General features: G+C 44.5%; 1 protein-coding gene across 8 annotated transcripts in view; it reads right to left on the bottom strand.

Annotated features, from left to right (window-relative positions):
• The window catches only part of Znf236 (zinc finger protein 236), a 97,953-nt gene that overhangs the window by 52,599 nt on the left and 21,854 nt on the right, over window positions 1–23,500 (bottom strand). For all 8 annotated transcript variants that reach the window (XR_006852460.2, XR_006852462.2, XR_006852463.2 and 5 more), the window contains exons 6-12: window positions 21,941–22,113; window positions 19,964–20,107; window positions 19,282–19,485; window positions 18,382–18,610; window positions 7,841–8,113; window positions 6,639–6,842; window positions 169–310 (exon numbers count right to left, since the gene is read on the bottom strand). Coding sequence is in view for 5 of the 8 variants with exons in the window: in XM_046448595.2 (XP_046304551.1) it covers window positions 169–310; window positions 6,639–6,842; window positions 7,841–8,113; window positions 18,382–18,610; window positions 19,282–19,485; window positions 19,964–20,107; window positions 21,941–22,113 (1,369 nt within the window). In the remaining 3 variants the exon portion in view is untranslated. The remainder of the gene's footprint in view (window positions 1–168; window positions 311–6,638; window positions 6,843–7,840; window positions 8,114–18,381; window positions 18,611–19,281; window positions 19,486–19,963; window positions 20,108–21,940; window positions 22,114–23,500) is intronic.

The following is a 23,500-nucleotide window of genomic DNA, read 5'->3' as shown; positions in this document are numbered from 1 at the left end:
TTTAGTTGAGACACTAAAGAATAAAAATATCAATTAGCAACATTTGGGGGTGAAATATGACATTTTAAATACTAAAACCTAACAGTACTATTCCAATTACTTCTAGAGATCACCAGACCACCAAATTTCCGGATTACAGTGAACTCCCTCTCTAGACCTACAACTTACCTGATGTGTTGTTTAAGATGGCAGGACTTTTTATACGCTCGATGACAATAAAAACATTTGTATGGTCGATCCGCTTCATTTACAAAATTATTATTAAAATAACTTTGGAAAAACTGGTTTCTTGGAATGGGTTGGATAAGACCTGCAAACCAAAAAAAAAAGCAGAAATCATTCAGTGTCGGCACTAGTAAAATTAAATGTCGAAAGGCACCTGTTACCCTGAAGGTGAAAACATGAATGTGCTGTAGAGCCAGTGCTGCAGCCAAGTGCTACTGTGATGTGTTAGAAACTATGCAAACACCTAGGAGAAAGAGGAAAACATGGACATGCTTTGTACCAACATGAGGAGTCTGTCTGTTGTCACAATTCTTTCACTGGAGTCTGCGGCCAGTTTCCTGTGAATACCTTTATTTGTGTGCTGTAAAGGCACTGGCTGACATGGAATTTACATAGCTATATCCTAAATTTAGATCAGGATGTGAGACCCCTTATTTATTCAATATGTATGCTGCCCATGAGCTCCTCTGACGAATTCAAAACACCACTGCTTCTAACACGATCTTCTGTTCTAAAAACATCAGCATCGTCTCAGAAATTTCCTTCTACAAAATCTGCAAATAGCAAAATTACAAAGAATTATTTCCGAATTTACATGCTTTTAATTCGAGAAAGGGTTCTCTTGGTTTGCTCATTTATAAATAGGATTCAAGGAAGCCTGTGGGTTATATCTGTCATTCAGGACAAACTTAGATGTCAACTTTTGGGTCACTTCATAGTCACCTAACACTCAGTTCTGGCCAGTCTTGGACTATCCTTCCTCCTGCCCACACTCTGCCCTTGGCTCCAACTCTCCCTTTCCCTCCTCCACCTGTTCCAGCGGGAACACTAGTTTCTATGTGATAATGACACATCACTTACGATAGTTTCCTGACTCTCCCAGAAGTACAGGTTGTTTCAGTTCTTTCCCCTAGAACCTAGTGCTCCCCCACTTTCCCAAGTGAATGCGTGGAACACCATTCTCCCCGTCCACGAGGCTAGGTTTTTAGAACCTTTGAGAACTCCCTTCCCTGTCTGACTGCATGTGCCATTTGCCATTCGCAGTCCCGGAGATCACACTGTCCCACTGTGTCTTAAACCTGCTTCTTCATCTCCATTTCCACTATCACCCATCCATCCATGCAGTCATCCACCCACCATCTCTTCCTTCACCCACTTACACAACCATCTAATCATCTGCTGACCCACTACGCAACTTACCATACCCTCTGTACCTTTATGCTCTCACCACTCCCCAGCAAACCCCACTCCTCTCGTCTCTTTATTTGTACTTATTCCTACTTCAGCACCTGTCACTCACACTTGGTATCACATCTTTTCTCCACTCCACTAGGCCATAAGTTTTCAACCCTAAGTCAAGTATGTGAGTTCACATAATACTGTCAAATAGGAGGACACACAAATATAACTGAGTGAACTAACTCTTGTTCTCAGCACCTAAGATATTAGGAAAATTCAGTTAAGTACAAATTCAAACCAGGCTCATTTATTAATGGTCTTATGGTTGACATTTATTTGATATTCATTCGGTTCAGGGAGCCACAGTAGGTTCAGGAAGGTGAACAAAAAAACTAATGTGGCTATTCTCCAAAAAACTACAAACAGAAAAAACAAAATGCAACTAAGGTGATGCCTTTGGTCACTATTGGGCTTGGCAAACTTTACAGTTCCAATGCTTACTCAGAGGACCACCAATGATGCAAGACAGCAGCAAGCAGGCAGTCACGTGGAGTTCTATGCAAATCTCCACACGCTCCGTTCTGTAATCACCTGGCCACACTCCGTACCGACACCTGACACCTCTCCAGGCCGCTCCACACTGTCCTCTGGACATCTGCCCAGGTTGCGCTGTGTGGAGGTGCCAGATGCACTGAACGCCGGTAGGAGGAATATTTCCACTAGCATGAACACCACCACAACAACCCTTGGGTACACAACTGCTTTAGTTTTTCCTCCCAAGCATGCAATTTTCATCTTTGGGATGGTGCCCAGGTACATGCATTTTTTAAACAGATCCCAATGTGATTCTGAGCCCTTCTGGGGCAGAAGTTCCTAATTTGATACATTAAGTAAAATAACAGTCATTTTTCAAATGCTTCATTTTTACTTTTGCTAATTTGAATAAACAAAGTTAGTAAAATTAATAATTACGCTAATTATGAGGTTTCATTCTTTAAAGAAACAAATTAAGAATAAATAAAACATGTAAGTGCTAAGATGCTGACTATGTTAGTCATCTCTACTGGACCAGCAGTCCTTTAATATATTTGATCTTGAGAAGACAACAACTTATCTCAAAGAAAGGCAAGATTAGATTTTATTTAATGAATGTAACAAAACTAACTAGACTAGAAACATCCTTGAACTATCATAGAAGTCCTTCTATCATAATAGACCCAGAAGAGCTTTATCTCGTTAGGAAGCTTGGCCTCATAACTGACCTTACAACAGACTTCACGCACGGTGAGAAGCAACCGTACAGATGCCACAGAAGGGGGATCGTGGGAAACCATGACACACGTGCCACCAGCACATGTGCTGCAAATGTGACACACATTCGAACAGTGTGTAGGTGACAAGCAAGATCAGTGCATTAATATGATTAAAACATCAAATATGAGCTTGAGATCAACCTGTACAGCCTTGGGGTTTAAAATAACAGACAACAAGCCAGGTGTAGTCGCACACGCCTATGATCACAGCTGCACGGGAGGCTGAGCAGCAGGGTCAGAGGTTCAAGGCCAGCCTGGGCAACTTGGCCCAGTCTCAAAATAAAAAGGACTGAGCATGTAGCTGAGTAGCAGAACATGTGTCTACCATGCACAGGCCCCAAAGCATCTCTAGTACCACAAAAATAAATGAACAATAATGATAAATAATAAAAGCCTGGCTCACATAAATGAAAGACATTTCCCACATGTGACATTTTTATACACCTATAAACACACACGTATAGTCATATAAGGTAGAAAAATAGTTGAAATGGACATAACATACATGATTTGAAAACCAAAAAGCAGCTATAGAACAGAATACAGGTTGAACATCTTTAATCTGGAAATCTGAAATCCAAAATACTCTAAAATATGAACCATTCTGAGCACCAACAAACAGGATGCCCCAAGAGCTATGTGTGTAATGTGCCTATGAACTATAAATGAACTTCACCTTCAGACTTGAGATTCATCCCCAAACATTTCACTTTATATATATATATACACACACACGCACGCACATATGTATACACATACATACACACACACCCCAAATCCAAAACATTTCTGTTCCCAAGTACTACGGACGAGAGACTCTCAGACTGGGTTATGACTCACATCCCTGTCTGTACCTTACAGTATTTAACTGCAGTCCCTGGCTTCGGGGAAGAGCACACTGAGAGTGCAGCAGATGCCATCCTGCAGAGCTCTAAGTCACGCTCTCTAGGTTCAGTGCACGCCTCCCTGGCCTCGCAAGCAGCAGTACACTGGCAGAGGATGTGGAAAAGACTCTGTCTCAGATGAACCCAGAAGCCAGAAGACTCGGCTCTAGGTACCCCACGGGCATGAGCAAGCGGCACAACCCAAACAAAGTTGCAAACCCGCCTAGACGGGAGTTTCCATCCACAGCAATGAGGAAGAGCGAGTGTGGGCAGCTGTGGAAGACAGTTTATGTTCCCTGGCAGTGGTACACATTTTAAAACACAGGTGCCACGTGACACCATGCATCCAACCCTCTTCCTTAATGTCAGAGGCTAAACACTGGCCACCATAATCGTAACGCGTTCCAATGTTTTTTAAAATGACAGTGTCGGTGTAAGACATCCGGTTGTGCTGTAAATCGCTACATCAAGTCAAAGACCTGAGCACTTGACGCTAACATCCTCCCTACACGTTCTCCTCAACTCCACCCCGTCAGGTCTTTGCTGTAAACCTCCAAAAGCACGAGCTGAGAAACAGGTGTGACACTGCACCCTGCAGCATGCCACCACCTCTGGGGAAGGCTTCCTGTGTTCCTCACAGCCCAGGCAGCAGAGTTCAGCTGCCATAATGGGCCAAGGAGCAGCACTAGGAAGGCCCAGCAGAGGTTCCACTTAACCCAGAAAAAATGTAGAATCAAAACTGTAACAGAATTCAGTTAAGGCTTCACAGACTCACAGGCACTTGTTTCAACTTACACTGACCCAAAAGGAGGTTGTTCTTCTGTAAGCCGCTCAGCTAGAAGAGGATATGAAAACCCCTCCTCCAGACACCCAGGGAGTCTGGCTCATGCTCCACAACATCAAACAACCGCACCCTGACACTTGTGCCTCCCGGGAGGTGAGCAAAGCACACCCTCCTGATCTCAGAGCTGGGAGCTGCAGCACCCCAGCCATCACCACCTGCCCATCTGCCTATGGTGCAAGTTTCTTGTTTCTTCTAAGGTCAATTATGGCCAGTACATTATCCAGGAAAAGAGCCACTGCAACCAAATTTTCAAATGCTTTAGCAACTAATTGTACGTGTTTGCAAACAATTTTCATCTCAATTGTATCTCTGTTTACAGATACAATTTTTCATTCCCAATATTTCACTTTCCCTTTAGTTTACCAATGACAAGTTATCTATTTTACTATTCACTTTTTTTTTTTTTTTTTTTTTGGTACTGGGGATTGAACTCAGGGACACTCAACCACTGAGCCACGTCCCCAGCCCTATTTTGTATTTTATTTAGAGACAGGGTCTCACTGAGTTGCTTAGCAAACTCACCGTTGCTGAGGCTGGCCCTGAACTCACAATCCTCCTGTCTTAGCCTCCGGAGCCACTGGGATTATAGGTGTGCACCACTGCACCTGGCTCACTTTTTTAAGTTTGTAAAATTATCAAATTTGTTTCAAATTCTTTTATATGTATTAATTCCTTTGTTCTCTTCCCCCAACTCACCCCCCATTTTTCTAGCTGATGAGTTAACTATTATTTATTTTCATTCTTATTTTTTAATAGAAAATATTCAAAAGCCTTAATTTTTCTGAGAACACCTTTGGTCTCTCTGATCTGTTTATATACTGCTCCCATTTATAAACATGATTTCAATTTTGAGTCTCTCTTTTCCTTAAAATTAAATTTTAGATAGCTATTTCCTTAATTCATGCTTTCATGGAATTGTAATCAGCATCCACTTTTGAGTGAAATTTTCCTGAACCCTACAATGTGGACTTTTATTTCATGTATATTTGAGAATGTGTAATATAAGGGAAAAGATTGTACAAAGTATTAAAATATCCTTTTTAATGTGTGTATTCAAATCTTCTTACTGTGTTATCTAAAATTGATCTTTTTAGTAGTTGCGAATCTCTCATTATACTTAACAACTTAAACACTTTTTCCTTCTGATCACTTTAGTTAATACGTGTTAATGTCATGCTGTTAAATATATAGCATTCATGACTACTGATCAGCTATTGAAGGTCTATAATTCATATCTAAAATATATCTCTACATACTATTTAAATTTTTTTATTCTAAATTATATTTTGTCTGATACTAATTTTGCTTATAGACTAGATTATCTTACCTAGGAAATTATACAGGGACTGCATAAAAATCTGAATTCATACACAGAATTTAATTAGTGGTATAGTCTAAATGTTTGTGTCCCCTCAAAACATCCATATTTTGAAATCTAGCCCGCAATGGGACAGTACAATGAGGGGGGCCTTAAGAAGTTGATGGGGCCTTGCGGGGGAGCCCTCCTGGATGGATCAGGGTCCTCTATGGAAAGCCCTGGGTAGCTGCCTGCCCCTCCTTCCTCCACGTGCACACGCACACCAGACCAACGAGAGGTGCTGCCACAAGTGGGAGAAGTACATGTCTGTTACTTAGAAGGGGTCAGTTTACGCTATTTTTGTTATAGCAGACCAAACCTCACTAAAATGAGGTTTCTTATATTTTCCTCTAGTACTTAAAAAGATCATTTTCCCAAGGATACTGGTAAACAGTGCTCTCTTTCTGGCGAATTAACAAAATCATGATTTGGCTTGATTATATAATATACTGAGCCTAAAGAGAACTTAAAAGCAGGCAGGTTTTTCTTTTCAATGCAAAGATTAAAGCAGCCCAAACTGCTTCACTGTGCCACACACCTTGTGGGACTTCACAAATAAACACAAAACATGCCACATGTTTTACATTAAAAACCCCTTGTCACCTTGATGGTGTCAGCAAGGCAGAACATTTAATGAAGACTGGCATACCTCCACACACACAGTGCTTCTCTTTGAACCAAAACATAATTTGAGCAATAGTTTATGATTTTTACCTTGACTGTGAAAAATACTAGCTCACAGACAAAACAGTGCTCAACAAAGGTGTCTTCAGCCCGTGGCTGACACACTAAACATGCACATCGGAGCCCGTGCTGACTCCTCGGGTGCCTCTTACCTAAGTCAGTTATGAGAATCGGTTCCTGCAAAGGGATGTCGGGGACTGGAGCGCTGGTCCTGCCCACACGGACCTTGGCAGGCTTGCGCTGGTGCCTCATCTTGCGTAACTCTGTGTGTTTGAAGTGGGAAGCAATGTGGGTCTTCCTATGGCCTGAGGTGCGAAACTTTTTGTCACAGTGAGGACAAGCAAAAGGTCTAACTCCTAATAAAAATGAGAGCACAGTTTAAAATTAGTTCAAGGAATCAGATTTCAGCAAAAAATTCCAACATAAAACGTTAGTAATTCCAGTATTGATTTGAATATTCATTTGTTATTCCATGCTTATAATTTCATGGATTTTATAAATTATCTTCTCTTGTTTATATACAGTGCATAATGACAAATGTGGGAAACATAATAAGAGCATTTTACATGAAAAAGAACACTTATTTCCAGGACAAAGGCTTAAGTTGTACACTACGGGTGTTCAAGCCACTGTGTCAGAGTGCTCATCCCTTCAAGCCGCCCACTGCTGGCTGATGGCAAGACCCACTCCTGGGTCCTATACCCCAGTGCCTGAAGAGCTGTCAGCAGCTCTTGACAAGCAGTTAGCTGTAGCTCCTGGGTGGTAAGTAACAACCAAGTAATACCATCCTAACATCCTCTCCTGTCTCCCCTTTTCTGAATGAATTTGTTTCCTTTTATAATTTTTTTGGCAAATAAAAATGCAGATTCCATAGAAGGACATAACACTAATTCCAACGTCTTTAACCTCTGGCACACAACGCCACCCCGGCAGGGAGCCTGAGGCTTCAGGAGGGGGCCTGCCAGTGAGTGGTGAGTTGGGAGGGGTGACAAACATGTTCCAATTGGGGGAGGGGTAGCTGCACCATTCTGAACTGTGCACTTATAAATGTTATGGTATGTGATTTACATCTCAATAAGGCTGTTATTTTAAAAGATGTGGACCTCAAGTGCGACCCCTTTATGCCCTACCAGTGACTGCAGAAGGTTCCCACAGCAGCAGGCAGCAGGTCCCCTCCCACCGCAGCTCAGCCCCCCCCCCCTCCGCTCAATCCCATGCGCGGTGTGCGGCGTGCGTGCGCGGTGTGCGGTGTGCGTGCGCGGTGTGCGGCGTGCGTGCGCGGTGTGCGGCGTGCGTGCGCGGTGTGCGTGCGGGCCGGTCACGCCCAGCTCTTCTCGGAACCCCGCCCGCGCACCTGTGTGCAGGCGGATGTGCACCTTGAGGCTCCCTGAGGTGGAGAAGCTCTTCATGCAGTACTGGCACTTGAAGGCCTTGATGCCCGTGTGCGTCTTGATGTGCGCCGTCAGCGTGCTCTTCACGGCGAAGGCGCGGAAGCACTGCGGGCACTTGAAGGGCTTCTCGTGGGTGTGGATGCGGATGTGGCGCACCAGGTCGCTGGGCTTCCGGAACTCCTTGGTGCAGTAGGGACACACGTGCCACCGCACGCCATTCTCCTCCCGAACCGAGCCTGGAGCGACAAGGAGAGGAGGGCAGTCCAGAGGCCCAGAAACCACGCGGGCGCATGAAGGATGGATGCACCGCCGCACTCGTGTGCCCGCCCCAGGAAGCGCAGCGTCAGCAGTTACCACAGCTTGGCCTTGAACCCCACCCCTAGATTACCCAGCGAACAGCTTAACCTTGGCCCCTTCGCTAAGTTACCTAAGTTACTAGAGACCTGGTTACCTTGACCCCATGGCTAAGTTACCAACTGTGATGTTCCATCTAGAAGACACCCTGCCTTTCCATGAGCACATGAGGGCAGGCCTCCAGGACAGACAGGAAGAGGCTGCAGCTGAACCCAGCATCTCCGAAACCAGTGCACAGACCCGCACCAGCTGCCCCACAGCCAGGGCCAGTGTGATCCAGGGACCCACCAGCTCCAGGAACTGGCAGATGCCAATGAAGTCTGCAAAACTATTTACTGAGCCTCTCACACCACAAATAACAAGTAATATGAGGGGCTGGGGATACGGCTCAGTCGGTAGAGTGCTAGCCCTGCATGCACAAGGCCCTGGGTTCAATCCCCAGCACCACCCCCCGCCCAAAAAAAGTAATATGAATGCAAATAATCAGCAAATGATAGACTGTTCAGCTTCAAAAGAAAATTTACGAACAGTTGACCAAGAAATAGTACATGACACTAGAGGGTCCATGATCAGATGTGAAAGATCCTGCCTTCTTCAACTACAAAGGTCATTATTCAACTCCAAATCAAAGTTAAAACTACTCCTACCAGAAGAAGATCACAATAAAAATTTACGGAAATAAGCAAAATTATTTCTAACACACATGTATATTTTAAATAAAATTCAGCACACTTTTTATTTTGAAAAGTTTGACTACATGTATTTATCTGAAATGAAATAAATATCTACAGTAGTTACGTAGATTCAATTTAAGTAAATTCTAAAAGATTTTGGTCATGTTGATGAAATCCACCAGAAAATTTTAACTTATTTATTTTACTGTGTCTATACAGGCATAGTTTTGTTAGGGAAAAGGAAAATCTCTTCTTTCTCTTTGTTATCAGCAAATACAAGGAATTTTCCACATATACAAAGGAATCTGTAAAAGGAGAAAGTGAATTTTCTCTGATAATAGTCTTTGCAAGAACAATTCATATGGAAAAATTATTAGGTAAAAGAAAATCAGAAACATAACTATATCTTCTGTAGCTAAAATTAGAAACTCATCTCTTAAAATCAAATTTTTTCCAAACAAAAACGAAAATACAGAGGCGGGGTTGTGGCTTAGTGGTAAGCGCTCGCCTAGCACGTGCGAGGCGCTAGGTTCTATCCTCAGCACCACATAAAAATAAATAAATAAAATAAAGATATTGTGTCTAACTACAACTAAAAAAATTTTTTTAATTAAAATATACATTTAATTATGAAGAACACACAGTATAAAACTGTCACCAAGTTCTAATTATTTCTGGGAACAAACTGAAACAAAAATTCCAAACTGGCAGCCCTGAGCTGGCTCAAAATGTGACCTGCATGTGCAAAAATGAAAGGCTGAATCCAGAGTTGTACTGCAACAAGTGGGAAGGCCTGAAAACCAGACCCACACCCCACAAGGCAAGTTTCCCAGCACAGGGCAACAGCGCCCCTCCTTCAAACACTTTCCCATATTTGTAAAGAAAAAAAACATGTAATCATATTTAATAGAAAAGGAATTCGTAAGATCATGTACTCTAAAACTTTTTTAAGTCTAAAAACAGAAAGAGGCGAATAAAACATATCAAGACAACACAAAAAAGGAAAATAAAATCAACACTCTATTTACAAACAATAGCCACAAGAAAAATTTTAAATACAACTGAAATATGAGAAAAAGATGAATAAATCATATAAATATAAAACTTTATAAACTCATTGATTCTCCCTGGTTTAATTTATCATTCATACATACATACTAAGACTAGTTTTGGAAACATTAGCAAAAGTGAATCTGAAAAAATAAATATGGGAAAATTATCAAGTACACACTTCAAAACAAGAGTATCAAGAGAGAACTAGGCTTCCTAGTTACTAAAATGCACAATAAAGCCTAAGCACAGGTACCAGAACTTATTGAATAAAACGACTAGCAAACTAGTGAAGTACAAGAGGGAAAAGACCTGGGCAGATATGGAGTGGTGTATGTAAAGTTGACCATTCAGCTAGGCCGCGAGACACAAACCTGTTCAACAAATGGTGTTTGGACTCCTGGATAGCCAGCCAAAGAGAAATTACATTGAATCCAAGATTCAAAAGCATTAGGTGAAAGAAGAAGTTATGTTTCCATAAGGTTGGTGCTGAAGTCTAAATGTTATACAAGCCCAAAAGTCATAAATAATTGACAAACTTAGCAATATAAAGGCAAACATTTCCCTCAAGTGGAAAAGCATATTAGAAAAGAATGTGTGTCACAAATATAGATAACAAAATATCACCAACTTTAATGTATCACAGCCACAAAATGAAAATCAAGAAGTAGTCTAATGGAAAAATACAAGTGTTCTTTAATATGAAAATGTCTCAACCTAAGCCTTGTAAGAGAATATAATTTATGTGACAATAAAGTACCAGTTTTTAACCAGGTAAGCAGATGAGCATAGCGGACCCGAAAATCTTATAACTCTGTCTTGAAAAGGCCCATGAGGAAACAGGCACTCCAAGACACTGTTACTGGGAGTGGACACAAAACTAGAAACATTGTCAAAGCAAAGTAATTTTTCTTTTGTTAGCAAACACAACACTAATTTAAAAAATGAAATTTGTAAGAGGTGTAAAGACTGCACAGTAGCAATCTCCTACTGGTGGTGATGTACTATGGCTCCATGAAGCTGTCCTTGGTTTTAGGCAATACACTATTAGGGAAATGCTCCCAGTTAAAGCAGTGTTACATCTGCAGGCCCTGGGAAAATTCAAATCCCTAAGTAGAGAAGGCAAATGCATTAAGATGAGAACATTCAGGGGTCTCTGGGTGAAAGGTATAAGAGAATTCTTTGTATTGTTTTGAAATCTTTCTATTAAAATCAAAATTATTTCAAAATTAAAATCTTAAAACAATCTTTATAGAATTTACCCTTTGAAACGAAACCTTTGACACTTCTAGAAACATACCCGACAGATAAATTTATGTGTGAAATGACAAAGCTACACACATATCAGAGCGGCACTGTGAAAATAAAAGACTGCAAATAAGTGGAACGTCTCTATTTAATAAATAGGCTAGTCAAATAAGCTGCAAAACATCTATAAAATGGAACACCATTCAGGAATCTTGAAAAATAAGACATCGGGTGGAAAAGAGAACCTGAGAACAGAGACACACATGCACACATCCTGCTGAAAGCCATCACCCGATGCCCCATCACTGCAGGAAAGACACACATTCACTAAGCGCCTACTATGTGCCAAGCACTATTATGTGGATTTCCTTTCAATTCTCTCCTGCCTGCTCCCTCATCGGCCTCATTTGTAGATGGGAAAGCTGGCATCCCAAAGACCAAAGACTGGCCCAGGAGGTCAGGGCCATGGAGCCAGTGTCCACAAAGGGCCCATGTGGTCCCAGAGCCCGAGTGTGCTTTCTCAAATAGGTCTGACCTCCCAGCTTTACTCCAAGAAAAGCATTCCCACGTGCCAAGGACCAAGCCAGGCTCAAGTCATCCCCTGCCCCTGAACTGACTACAGTCTCAAGGCAGGCAGGCAGGCAGGCAGTGTGACCACACAAGGGTGGGACAGCCCTACAGGTGCTGAGACAGGTGCTCATGCTCAAGAAGGACAGTGTGCAAAGACACTGCAGATGAGTTTCCTGGAGGGGAGAATGCCACGGAGCTCCTGCATCAGCAAGGTGGCCCTCAGCTGCACTCTGAAGGACCTGGCCTAGGCACATTCACCAGATAAAAACAGCAAAAGCCAGCAATGACACGCGTTCCAAGACCTAAGCATCAAGATGGCCAGGATAAGGGACACTGGGTGGAATCCCAAGATGAAGCCCTGAATGCAGGCAACACCGGAATAAGGAAAGTCTCACATCCAGGAGAGGAAGCCCTACTTGTGCTCTGCTCAGTCAGTCCCACCCAGGGCAGGCCAGAGGAGAGGGAGTCCAGAGTCCCCTCCTCACTCTTCAGCAGCTGACTCTTCCTCTGGCTCCCACCCAAGGTAAGGCCTGATAGTCCAGGCTGGTAAGTAAAAGGACAGTCACTGAGTGATAGAGGGACTAAATTTCTTCAAAAGAGGACACCAAGAATGCTTCAGAAACAAAAGTGGCCACTACAGTGTAGTTAATTCATGACCACAGAGTTTCTGTCCCTGACACTGGGCTTTGCTGTCGTTATCTATATAACCTGAAATAGCTTACAGTGTTCTCAGATCAGCAAACACTGGCAGAGGATGGCGGGTCAGCCGGTGTGAAGAGCCTGACTTCTGGGAAGAAGCACCCTTGGAAAGCAGTGGAGATGCAGCCTGTTTGAGGAATGGTATCGGCTGGCGGCTTCCAGCTGTGCGCAGAGTTCTCAGTTCTGCACACAGCACTGACACACCTGACAGCGTGACGTCCATCAGGGTGCGGAGCCGACACCCTGGAGTGCCTCCTGGAGCCCCTTCCCCAGACATGGCTTGACAGCTAGCATGGCTCAGACTCTGCCAGCATCAGGAGTCAGCTCCTATCAGGGTGCTGCAGTTGCTCAACACTGTCAGACAGAAGCACCCAGGGCAGCAACACTTCTGTGCAGGCACGTCAGTGCATGGACCTGCTGTCTATATTTGCTGGCCCCAGTGAACACATGCTCCTTGTTGGATCTTCTGATGGAACACTGACTTCCAGAGCTATATCCACTGAGAACAGCTCCCAGTCCTTGTTGAATAAAAACTCCACTTTCACACAGTTGGGTGCTAGTTACTGATAGTAAATGCCCATCAGAAAGGAAACAAGCATTCCTAAGAGTACTGCTGAATCCAGCAATGGAAAAGCCTAGAATTCTGTAGAAGAGCGTGTAGGCACAAGGTGAAAAAAGGCAGGCATCCAGCAGATGCTCTCAACCTGGCCCCTGGGTAGGCGGAGCAGGCCAGCCAGCCCCCTGGAGCAGCTCACCCCAAGTTCCTCTGGACTGCTCCAGATATTCTCGCCAGCCTCAATGTGTCCTACAGAAGCAAACTGGAGTTCACGTATTCCCTCTTTGCAGGTTTATCTGCCTAGAAGAAGCACCTGCTTAGACACATGCTCCAAGATGAAGGAGGTCCTCAGGAGGTCACTCTTCTCATTGGCCAGACCAGGCCATGTCTGAACCACAAGCACCCCATGACCACGGATGCTCAGCCCTCTGCTTCACACACGGTCAGCATGTGCTCGGACTCACGAAGAGAGCTACAGTGGCTGCCATGAGAAGCAGATTCTCCAGAGGAGCAACTTCAACGTTTCTTCACGTGTCTGCAGGAAGAAGGAGCAAGTCACAGCATATTAGGAGTAGAGAGTGATGGCCATCACGCAAGGAGCAGTGGGACATGCAGACCCAAGGGCATAGAAGCGTTTGTCCCTCAAACTCGGCAGGACTCTCAGGAAGTACAGAGAGCCAAGGGGATCTGTTCCCAAGCACATTACCTGATACCTTCAAAGTGAACCTCTTACCTGGCAGATGTGCAATGGTGCTGGTTCACCTGGCTATGCGGGAGTACTAAGAACAAGCCCCCTCAATCATGGTCCAGGGGGCATCCAGCACCATCAGCAAGGACACAGTCCCTCCATGGTGCCCAGAAGTCATCCGGCACCATCAGCAAGGAAAAAAGGCCTTCCATGGTGCCCAGAAGTCATCCGGCATCATCAGAAAGGACACAGGCCCTCCATGGGGCCCAGAAGTCATCCGGCACATCAGCAAGGACACTGTCCTTTTATGCAAGCCACTGTACACATAACTCAGAATTTCTCAAGTGTTTCAGCCGTAACAGGCTAAAGTTTCGAAAAGTCACTAGAAGTATTCTCTCAGGGAATATCTGAGAGAAAATCTGAGGAGTGCCTAATTTATAATCAGGAATTTTTTAACACTATTTCAAGGTTATTGCAATGATTTATTGAGAATCTCCAATAAAATGTGCATAACTTCCCCTAAATACAGACAGGTGACAATAAAAAATAGTTTCTTGCCTAATGACTCAAAAGTTGTACATAAAAAGGTCATGAAGGGTGAGGTGCAGCTCAGTCACAGAGCACTTGTCTAGCACGTCCAAGGGGTGGGTTAAATCCCTAGCACCAATACAGCACAGCCACCCTGCCCTCTTAATTACTTTATCTGAAACTTTAAGTCGTGTCCTTCATAAAGACATATCAGTCAAAAATACTGTGCATATTTTTCATGAAAGTTTCACTTTATTTTATGTAATATGGACAATTTTAGATAAAATACAACTATCAAAACTAAAAATATCAATTTTTTTCTTGCGGGGGGGATGGGGTACTGAGGATTGAACCTAGGGACACTCTACTCACTGAACTACATCTCCAGTCCTTTTTATTTTTTTTATTTTGAGGTAGGACCTCATCAAGCTGGGCTCAAACTCTGATTCCCTGCCTCAGCCTCCCAAGTGCCTGTAATTATAGGCACACATCACACACCTAGTTACAATCAGATTTATCTAAATTGTCTCAATGCCAGTGTGTATTCTACAATGGAATAAATTTAATTAAAGTGAGTACTGGTAATATACAATTTTTACAAAAATGTACATAAGTTTTATATAGCAAAATTGAAAATTAAAAAAAAAAAACAGCTGAGCAAATCCAATAATTCCTTAGAAAAAAGGACAAAAAGAGAAAGAAGGCAAAAAGATCACAGCCCAGATGGAACATGTGGTTTTACATTCATAAATTAACTACCATACTTCACACATTACAGATGAAAACAATATGAGAAAGCAACAGAGAAAAAGAAAGTATTTCATAATATTCAGTCTTGAAGAAAAAACTGACCTCCTGGCAAACTGACAAAGGTGAGAATCTCCGGAAGCGGAGATTCTCAGGCACCTGAGAAGCCCATCACAGGAAGCCAGGTGCAAGCTTGCAGCGCAGAGGCCTCCTCGCCCCCCACAGAAGGAAGCAGACCTGTCAGCACTGCCTCCACGAGAGGCCAGCTAGCCCAGCAAGAGGAGAAATCACCGGGCTCCAGAACACCAGTGTCCACATGGAAAGCCCGACAACCTGCAGACGATCGCCACAATCAACAGAAGTCAAGAGGTTTCTGAATTCACAATCAGTATATGAAAGTCAATCACCTTTCCATACAGACAGGAAATGCAACCTGAAGATGACTCACAGCAATGGAAGAGATTAGGCCAAATGTAATGAAAGATTTACAAGACTTTAAGGAACCAAACGGTATCAACAGGAGGAAAAATACATTCTTGGATAAAGATCAAGTTAATCCTGAAGAGGATGAAAGATAAGCTCTGTCATACGGATTTTAAGAGAATGATGGGATAGTGTGCTGTTAACAGTAACCTAAGCTAACAGGCAAGTGAACAGAACTGAGCCAGAACAAGACTCAATCTTCGCAGGGAATATCCTGCCTCAGGGATAGTAAGTATACAATTAGCTTTTAAAGCAAGAGCAAAATATGTTCTGGGGAAAAATTATACCCGCACTGAACACATACAGACATTTTTCTTGTCATTATCCCCTAAATAATACAGTATACAACTATTTACACCACATTTACATTGTGTTGGTATTATAAATAACCTAAAGATGGCCTAAGTGCACAACAGGATGTACACAGGTGATATGCAAACACTAGGCTGTCCTACATAAAGGATTTGGGCGCCCTTAGATTTTGGTACCTGTGGGACTAAGGAATCAGAACCCCCAGATTGCCAAGGATGACTGTACTTTTAAAAGCAGGTGATCCTGAAAGTGGCAGCATGCTGGGGCCATGTGCTGCAAGGTCAACAGCCTGTGACAGCACTCTACACTGACCAAAGCTCATAGCAACGACCCCAAGACATCAAAAAACATGGAGCAAAACCATGCTGATCTAAAAAGACCAGAGTACCCATGTTCTAATGAGTTTCCACATAGAATGGCTGCAACCACCATTCTTACACTTGCAAGAATAATCACCAGCTTCCCACTAGACCCCTCTCACCGTGATTCCTAGATGGTCAATACTGCAATTTCTAGATGGTCAATACTATTCTGCAGTAAACTCCAAATGTCACTGAAAATTCACCATGAGCTACCTATTGTAAGTCAGCTGATAGTTAAAATTTGTTAAATTTTCAAATAATATATAGACCTCTTAATATAGCAAGGAAATTCTATGAGAAAATCGTTCTGACAAAACAATAAATCTAAAAACAGTGACTTTATGTAGTAGAGTCCATTCAATCTGGGAATGTAATCAAGAATAATCACAAGCTGTTAAGAAAACATTACAACTTAAGAGATAAGAACAGTCTTGCACGTGTCCTCCTGGGTGATCACATTCCGTCTTGGCAAGGCATTTCCAGACAAAACTCCTATATTGAAGGTGAACTGATCCCTGGGAAGTTTTAAACAAGAACACCTTCGCGTAGAAACTGGAAACCATCAGTTATCTCACCTCAGTTATCAGGTTTAAAACCAGAAGGACTGGCTTTCTTTTTTTGAACGTGTTTAGAATCACATGTAAAATTAATAGAAGAGCTCCCACTTGTCAGAACTCTGTGCACTTAATTTACTTAAGCATTTTGGAAATGAGGTGAGACAGGTGCAGGAGAGAAAACCGCCTCCAGCACCTGTGGGCAGGAGGGGCCTCTCAGTGAGGCTCACCTCGGCACCTGGGGCGCCACTGCTATCTGGCATGTGTAGGAAGGGAAGTCCGCTTCAGGAAGGACTGCTCCCACTCAGTGGCCTACACCCAGGTGAGAGCGTCTTTTGGGGGTATCTGGTATTTAACCCAGGGGTACTTTTCCACTGAGCCACATCGTCATGTCCCCAGCCCTTTTTTATTTTGAGATATGGTCTTGCTGAGTTGCCCAGGCTCTCCTCAAACTTGAAATTCTCCTGCCTCAGCCTCGCCAGTCACTGGGATTACAGGTGTGCCCCATCTCTCCCACAGAACCTCTTTAATTTGGCACAACAACAAGAGTCAGCAGTACCTCATGAGAGGCACCACACAGGCTGTGTGTTTGCATAGCTCTCTGGCACAGGCACCCGGGACCTATAGGGCTACACTACAGCTGATCACTGTACACAGAAACACTCTCACCCCACCTTTCCCCTCTGAAGTCCAAGAAACCCTTTTTCACTTGCGAGCAGTAGGCCAGATCAAGGGGCATACGGGGCAAGAAAAGGCTTCCAAGTCATGTCACCAATGAGGAAATGTGCTCTGGAAAAGAATGCCACCCAGCTGCCCCACACTTGGCAGCAAGAAAGCATGCACTGCTCAGAGCACTGGTGAGGTCTGCCCAGTTCAGGGCTCTCTCACAAGTGCCTGCTCCTGTGCAACAGCGCACTGAGCATCAGGGAATTCAGAGACGAAAGACTGACTCCAGGACAGAGAGGGCTGGTCATCCACAAGGGGCATGCAGCTGCATCTCTACAGAGACCCCCAGGGAGAGGGCAAGCATTGCCACCACCAGTGTTTAGCGAGGCAAGATGGGCAGGCCTTGTGTCGGTTTCCAGAGGTGGTATGTGGAGGGGTAGCACTGAGGCTGGCCTGGAGAGACCACCAGGGTACAGAAGGAGGGTGAAGAGCAAGATATGCTAGTGCCAAAAAGCCTCAGAAGCAGGGTGTTTGGGAAATGAAGGAGTGTCTGGAGACGGCAGCAGTCCACGTCACTAAAGGTGACAGCCAGAACAGTGAAGGGGAGCCTGTGGCCCAGAGACAGGCGACCGAGGACCAAGCCAACAAGTGGAGGTGGCAGGAGGGCTCAGGTGGACGAGGGCCGGGGCAGCACTGGGGTAATGAGGAGGACGCGCCTGTCAGGAGCTCAGGACAAGGGAGCAGCAGGCCAGAGCCACGGGGAGCAGTGGGTCTGAGTCTCCGGAGCTGATGGCGGCAGGTCACAGGCAGCCCGAGCTCAAGCTCCAGAAACCAAAGGCAGGAGAAGAGGTGGCCTGGGGTCGCCTGGGGTCCATCCTCTCAGTTCCCATACTGACCGACTACAGCTGGACCTGAAACGCCTCGAACATGGCACCCCAGAGGGGAAGGGTACGACTCTCCTAACACAAGCACATGCTCCCCCGCGCTCCTCAAAGAAAAGCCTACAGGATTACCAGGCAGAAACGGAGACTTCTTCTTTATAGCTTTTTTCTCTTTTTTATCCAACTTCTCAGGGCTTTCTGGCCCTTTCTCTGGCCCCGTGTCCGTGGGGTCTGCTTGCCCGGGGGACGCGCTGGCAGCATCGGGGCTCGCGGTTGGCCCTGTGGACGTCTTGGTGTGGCTGCAGTCGCTGGGCGGAGCTGCAACTGGAAGTGAAGACAGCCCACTGTTTTCTAAGGCTTGCTGGGACAGAAGAGAACTAGAAGGTTAGACGGCGGCAGCCACACCTGCCGCCACTCAATCCCACAGTGCCACACAGCTCACCCAGAATCTAACTGCACTCTGAGAACTCATCCTACAACTCAAGCACTTAGTCACCAGAGGCCTCCAACTCTCACAGACTGTAATGTCCCTTTTGATTTCTGACACCTCACCCCTACCCACAAGCAGTCACATCTCTTAATTAAAGAGAAATAACATCATCCATCGATCGACTTTCAGAAGCTTACCTCAGACAACCCAGGTGGTCTCTGAGCAGACCTGGGGCTCTACCTCAGGGCATGAGGACACTCAGGTGGTATCCTAAGGTTCCCTATCACCTTGGCCCACTTCTCCCCACCAGGTACAGGGAAGAAGCTGGCTTAACAGAAGAGGAGGAGGACCACTTTTACTCTTTCAGAGTAAAAAAACAGGGTTTTCAATGTTTTTAATGTATTAATCAGTGGATCATCTGGAATTCTACACTGTCCATGGGCCTCAAAACAGCATGCACTTCTCACTGTCTCCTCCTCCAGCGCCCACGTGCAGCCAGGTGCCTTCACTCAGGCAAGCCTGCCTGCCCACCTGGCACCGTGACCCTGGTTTCTGACAGCACTCAGGTGGAAACCTCAGGCAGGCAGGCAAACGTGCTTCACCTGTAGAATGTCCTGGTTGATGCCCACTGTGATGCTCAGCTGCTGCCCGGGCTGTGGGGACTGGTGGGACTCCACAGGCCCTGGCTCTGAGAGTTCCAGAAGCTGCTGGATGACATCCGTCACGGCCTGAGAGTTCTGCTGGCTTGAGGCTGCGGAGGCCTGGGAGTCCGTCTGCTGCAGAGGCAAGGTCTGAAACAGCGTGGCCTGGAATGCAGCAATACGGTCAGGAGAAACACAGCTTTCCAACTTCAACAGAAGAAACAGTCACACACACTGTCCTCAAGAGCACTAACATCTAGCAGAACCCTGACGTTAGAGAAAGAGACATTCTGTCTATGCATGCTAATCAATTCTTAAATTATAATGCAAAGATAAACAATATTCAATAATTATCAATCACACTGACGGTAGGAGTTGTAATTCCATGAATAACTGACATTTTATCTCACTCTAATGAGTTCAGATGGCATCATCTACTATTATTCTGAAGTTTAAAAAGATTGACTTTCACTGATTAACACAAAAAGCAGCACCTTATCTCCAGAGAAAAACCTCCACAGACCCTTTCTGGTACTAATACAAATTTCAATGTTCAATGTTAAAGGTACACTTAAAACGACAGATTGTAGTTAAAAAAATAAATAAATAAATAATCGCCTGATTACCAAGTCCCTAAACTTACCGTAATGACGTGCGCAGTCTCTGCAGAGCTTGTGGGATTCGGGGGCCCCCCCATGTGCATCTTACTGATGTGCGTATTCAAGCTGCCGAGGCTCTTAAATACACAGCTGCATGCTGTGCAGTTGTAGGTAGGACCACTCTTGACCTTACAGAATAAGAGAAAAAGTTGTTTTGAAAAGTATATTTAAATTATAGCAAGTCATAATTTATTATTCCATTCAAAATGATAAAAAACAAGCCTTCAACATTATTCTTTCTTTTGAAGTAGACAGCTGTAGAATCAATGACCCAACTCTTTAATATTGAGATTAACTGAAATTGTAGTCTTCTCTGTACATGAGAAATGGCTCAAGTTAAGAAACATACTTTTCATTTATTGTAATTTAATAAAAAATAAAACATCTAACATTTTTCAGTTTCTTAAACAGCTGAACATAATGTTCAATAATGAAGGTTAGAGAGAAACATGACTGAAAAACGAGCTTTTGAGGGCCTCAGATGCAGGTTGAGAAGAAGGACCACAATGTGTACATTTTTCATCACCAATTTTGATATTCATTATCAAGGACTAATTTTTAGAACAACAGTAAAGCTAGAAACAGACCACAGAGAGTAATAAGAACGCCTGTGAATAGAGAAAGCATCCAAAATGTTCACTATCACTAAACCCCCGTGAGTGACCATTAGCAAGGAAGGCTTGCTTGAAAACTCACTGGCCCAGCTGAACGTGAGGAAGAACCCCCACTCTATTCCTGGCACCTCACTAAGAACCAAATTTAAGGACTGGATAATAGTCACAACCCACTCTGCAGAGGCCACTCTGGAACAGCCCACCCCAGCACAGGGCTCAGGGCATCCTCAAGAGGCACAGGCCAGTCCCTGCCCACTGCAGGGCTCTCTACATGAGGGCCACAGGGCATCCTTCAGCACTGTCCCGAGCTCCAGGGAGGCATCCCCCAAGCCACAGACAACACCAGGCCAGGCTTCCCGGGCCAACCCAGGCCGTCGTCACACGCCCTTCTACTGCCTCCAGGCCTTGGATAACAAAGGTTTTTTAAAAATAATTTATTGATTTTGGAATTCAATAAATTGTTTTAAAAATAACTTGTTATTATTTTTTGTGATTATAAAATTATATTTTAATGTGATTATAAAACTACGTGAAGTATATAGGGTTTTTAAACTTAAAATTCCACTTTCTTCATTTTAGATTTTATTCTGCTATTCTATAATCAAAGACAATTTCTACCTTTGTTTTATTATGTTTTTATTAACTCCCTAGTCATTTAAGAGGTGCTTGTGGTTTAACTCCAAGGAAAAATTTAAAAGATAAATATTTACTTTTTAAAATACAGTCGTTTTCATTGTTCAAGATGTTTCGTGGACTAAATTCATCCGTAACAAAAGTATCTGTGTTGCTTAAATATTTCTTTATATTCTACAGTAATAAGAGACCAGATCATGACAATTAGTAAGAGCAAAGGTTATCCTACTTAACAAAACTAATGCCAGAGAATCTGCAAATCACTGGGACCCAAAGATAACGGGGACGAAGTCACAGTGGATGGAACATGCAGAAAGGCAGAGCCAGCAGCACAGGCTGGAAGCCTCTGCAGGCCACAGGCCACGCTCACGTTAAAGGATGTCAGCAATAGGAACACTGCTTTCTTCCTCTCGACTTCATATTTTGTCTTTCAGATTCTTACACTTACTGTATGTGTATTTCGAGTTCACTAAAGGAATGACAGACATTTGTTGGCTAATAGATCTTAACTAACAAAGATATTATGGTTATTTTCAGATACTTATCCATCTAAGGTTCCACATACATTTTTACTTATTTATCCAAAAAGTTCCAATACACATTTCTTCTAAAACAGGTTGCTCAGCACAAACTCACTCTGCATTTCTAAACAATGGTTCACCCTTAAGGCAAGGTGTCTCCCACAGGCTGTGCAACCCCCAGATGCATGCTCACCTCTGAGTGAACTCTCTGCACGTGGGACTGGAGATTCCCCTTCTGAGAAAAGGCAGCAGGGCAAAAGGCACAGGCATGGGGCTTCTCGCCCGTATGCTTGATCATGTGGGTCTGCAATGCCCCCTTCTGGTTGAAAGCTTTTCCACACTCGCTGCATTTAAATGGCCTTTCACCTAGACGGGGAGGAAAAGGACCACTGTGTGAGCATCTTAGGACTGCAAAGAGACACACACGAGCTACCTAAAATCGAGTCCCCAAACCTCTCTCCAGCCAAAACTGCTTCCCAAAATTCTACACTGTCTGTTCAATATATCAAAGTGCAACACGTCCCAAACAGAACCTCTGACCATCGCCCGAAAGCTCCAGGGCAACCCTCCGACCAAGGCCATCCTCCTGGGGCCTGGCATCCTGCCTGAGGATCCTCTTGGGCCCACACTCCCTGCCAGCAACTTCTTCTGGTTCTGCCCCCTGCACAGCCCCATGGATGCACTGCTGCTCCGTGGCCTGCAGGGGCGGCCCTCAGCTCAGCAGATGGAGGAGCCCTTTCTAGAACTGAGCCAGGGCTAACTGGCTGGGGCCCAATGCCTCCCAGCCCCACTCCTCAGTCCCTCGAGTCTCTGGCTGATAGCCCAGCGTAATAGGCAGCTCCAGTCTTGACCTGACATTTGGCCTGGAGCGTCCATCCCAGGACTCACAGGCTCACTTCCTCATGTTCTTTGGCCCTGGTACAAAATCACCTTCTCAGGGATGGCTTTCCAGCTTCTTGGAATGCTATGCTGGGAATGCCGAACCCCCTCCCCCTTCCCCATCCCCCCAGCACATGGCTCTTCACATCCTATTCTTATCCATCTTCCTTTGCTAGAATACATGCTCCAGGAAAGCCCAGGCTTTATCTGTTTTGCACAGGACTCCACCTTCAGTTCCTAGAACAGTACCTGACACAGATTAACACTCAACATTCTCTGAAGAATGAATGAAAAGGAAAAATGGGGTAGCTTAAAACCCAGTTGCAAACTAGTTTAATTTTAGATCTCACTAAGGACTCATTCCCTAATAAGTATAGAAGAGCTAATTCAGAAATAACATCAGAGAGCTGTGTGCAGTGGCACACGCCTGTAATTCCAGCTGCTCAGGAGGCTGAGGCAAGAGGATTGCAAATTCAAAGCCAACCTCATGAATTACTGAGGCCCATAAGCAACTTAACAAGACCCTGACTCTAAACAAAAAATAAAAAAGGGCTGGGAATGTAGGGTCAGTGGTTAAGCACCGTGGGTTAAATCCCTAGCGTGAGCGCGCGCGCACACACACACGCACGCACACACACGCGCGCGCGCACACACACACAAAAAGCCTCAGGGTTAATTAGGTAACTAAATGAGACAGCACAACCTTAGAGATAAGGCTGGGACAGGAGGCAGCCTACCCCCACCCGGGGACATGCTGGGGACGAGGGGCAGCAGCTAGGAACCGGGTGCTGGCCACAGGTGAACCTGGTGGTCACAGGCAAACTTGGTGAAGACATCCTTCCTGTTCCAGCTTTAACTGCTGAGAGGCTCCCCA

This window comes from Marmota monax, unplaced genomic scaffold (assembly GCF_021218885.2).
Source record: "Marmota monax isolate L192 unplaced genomic scaffold, Marmota_monax_Labrador192_F-V1.1 WCK01_AAM20220418_F8-fsc00060, whole genome shotgun sequence".
Taxonomy (NCBI): domain Eukaryota; kingdom Metazoa; phylum Chordata; class Mammalia; order Rodentia; family Sciuridae; genus Marmota; species Marmota monax.
This window is presented reverse-complemented; position numbering and strand designations above follow the sequence as displayed.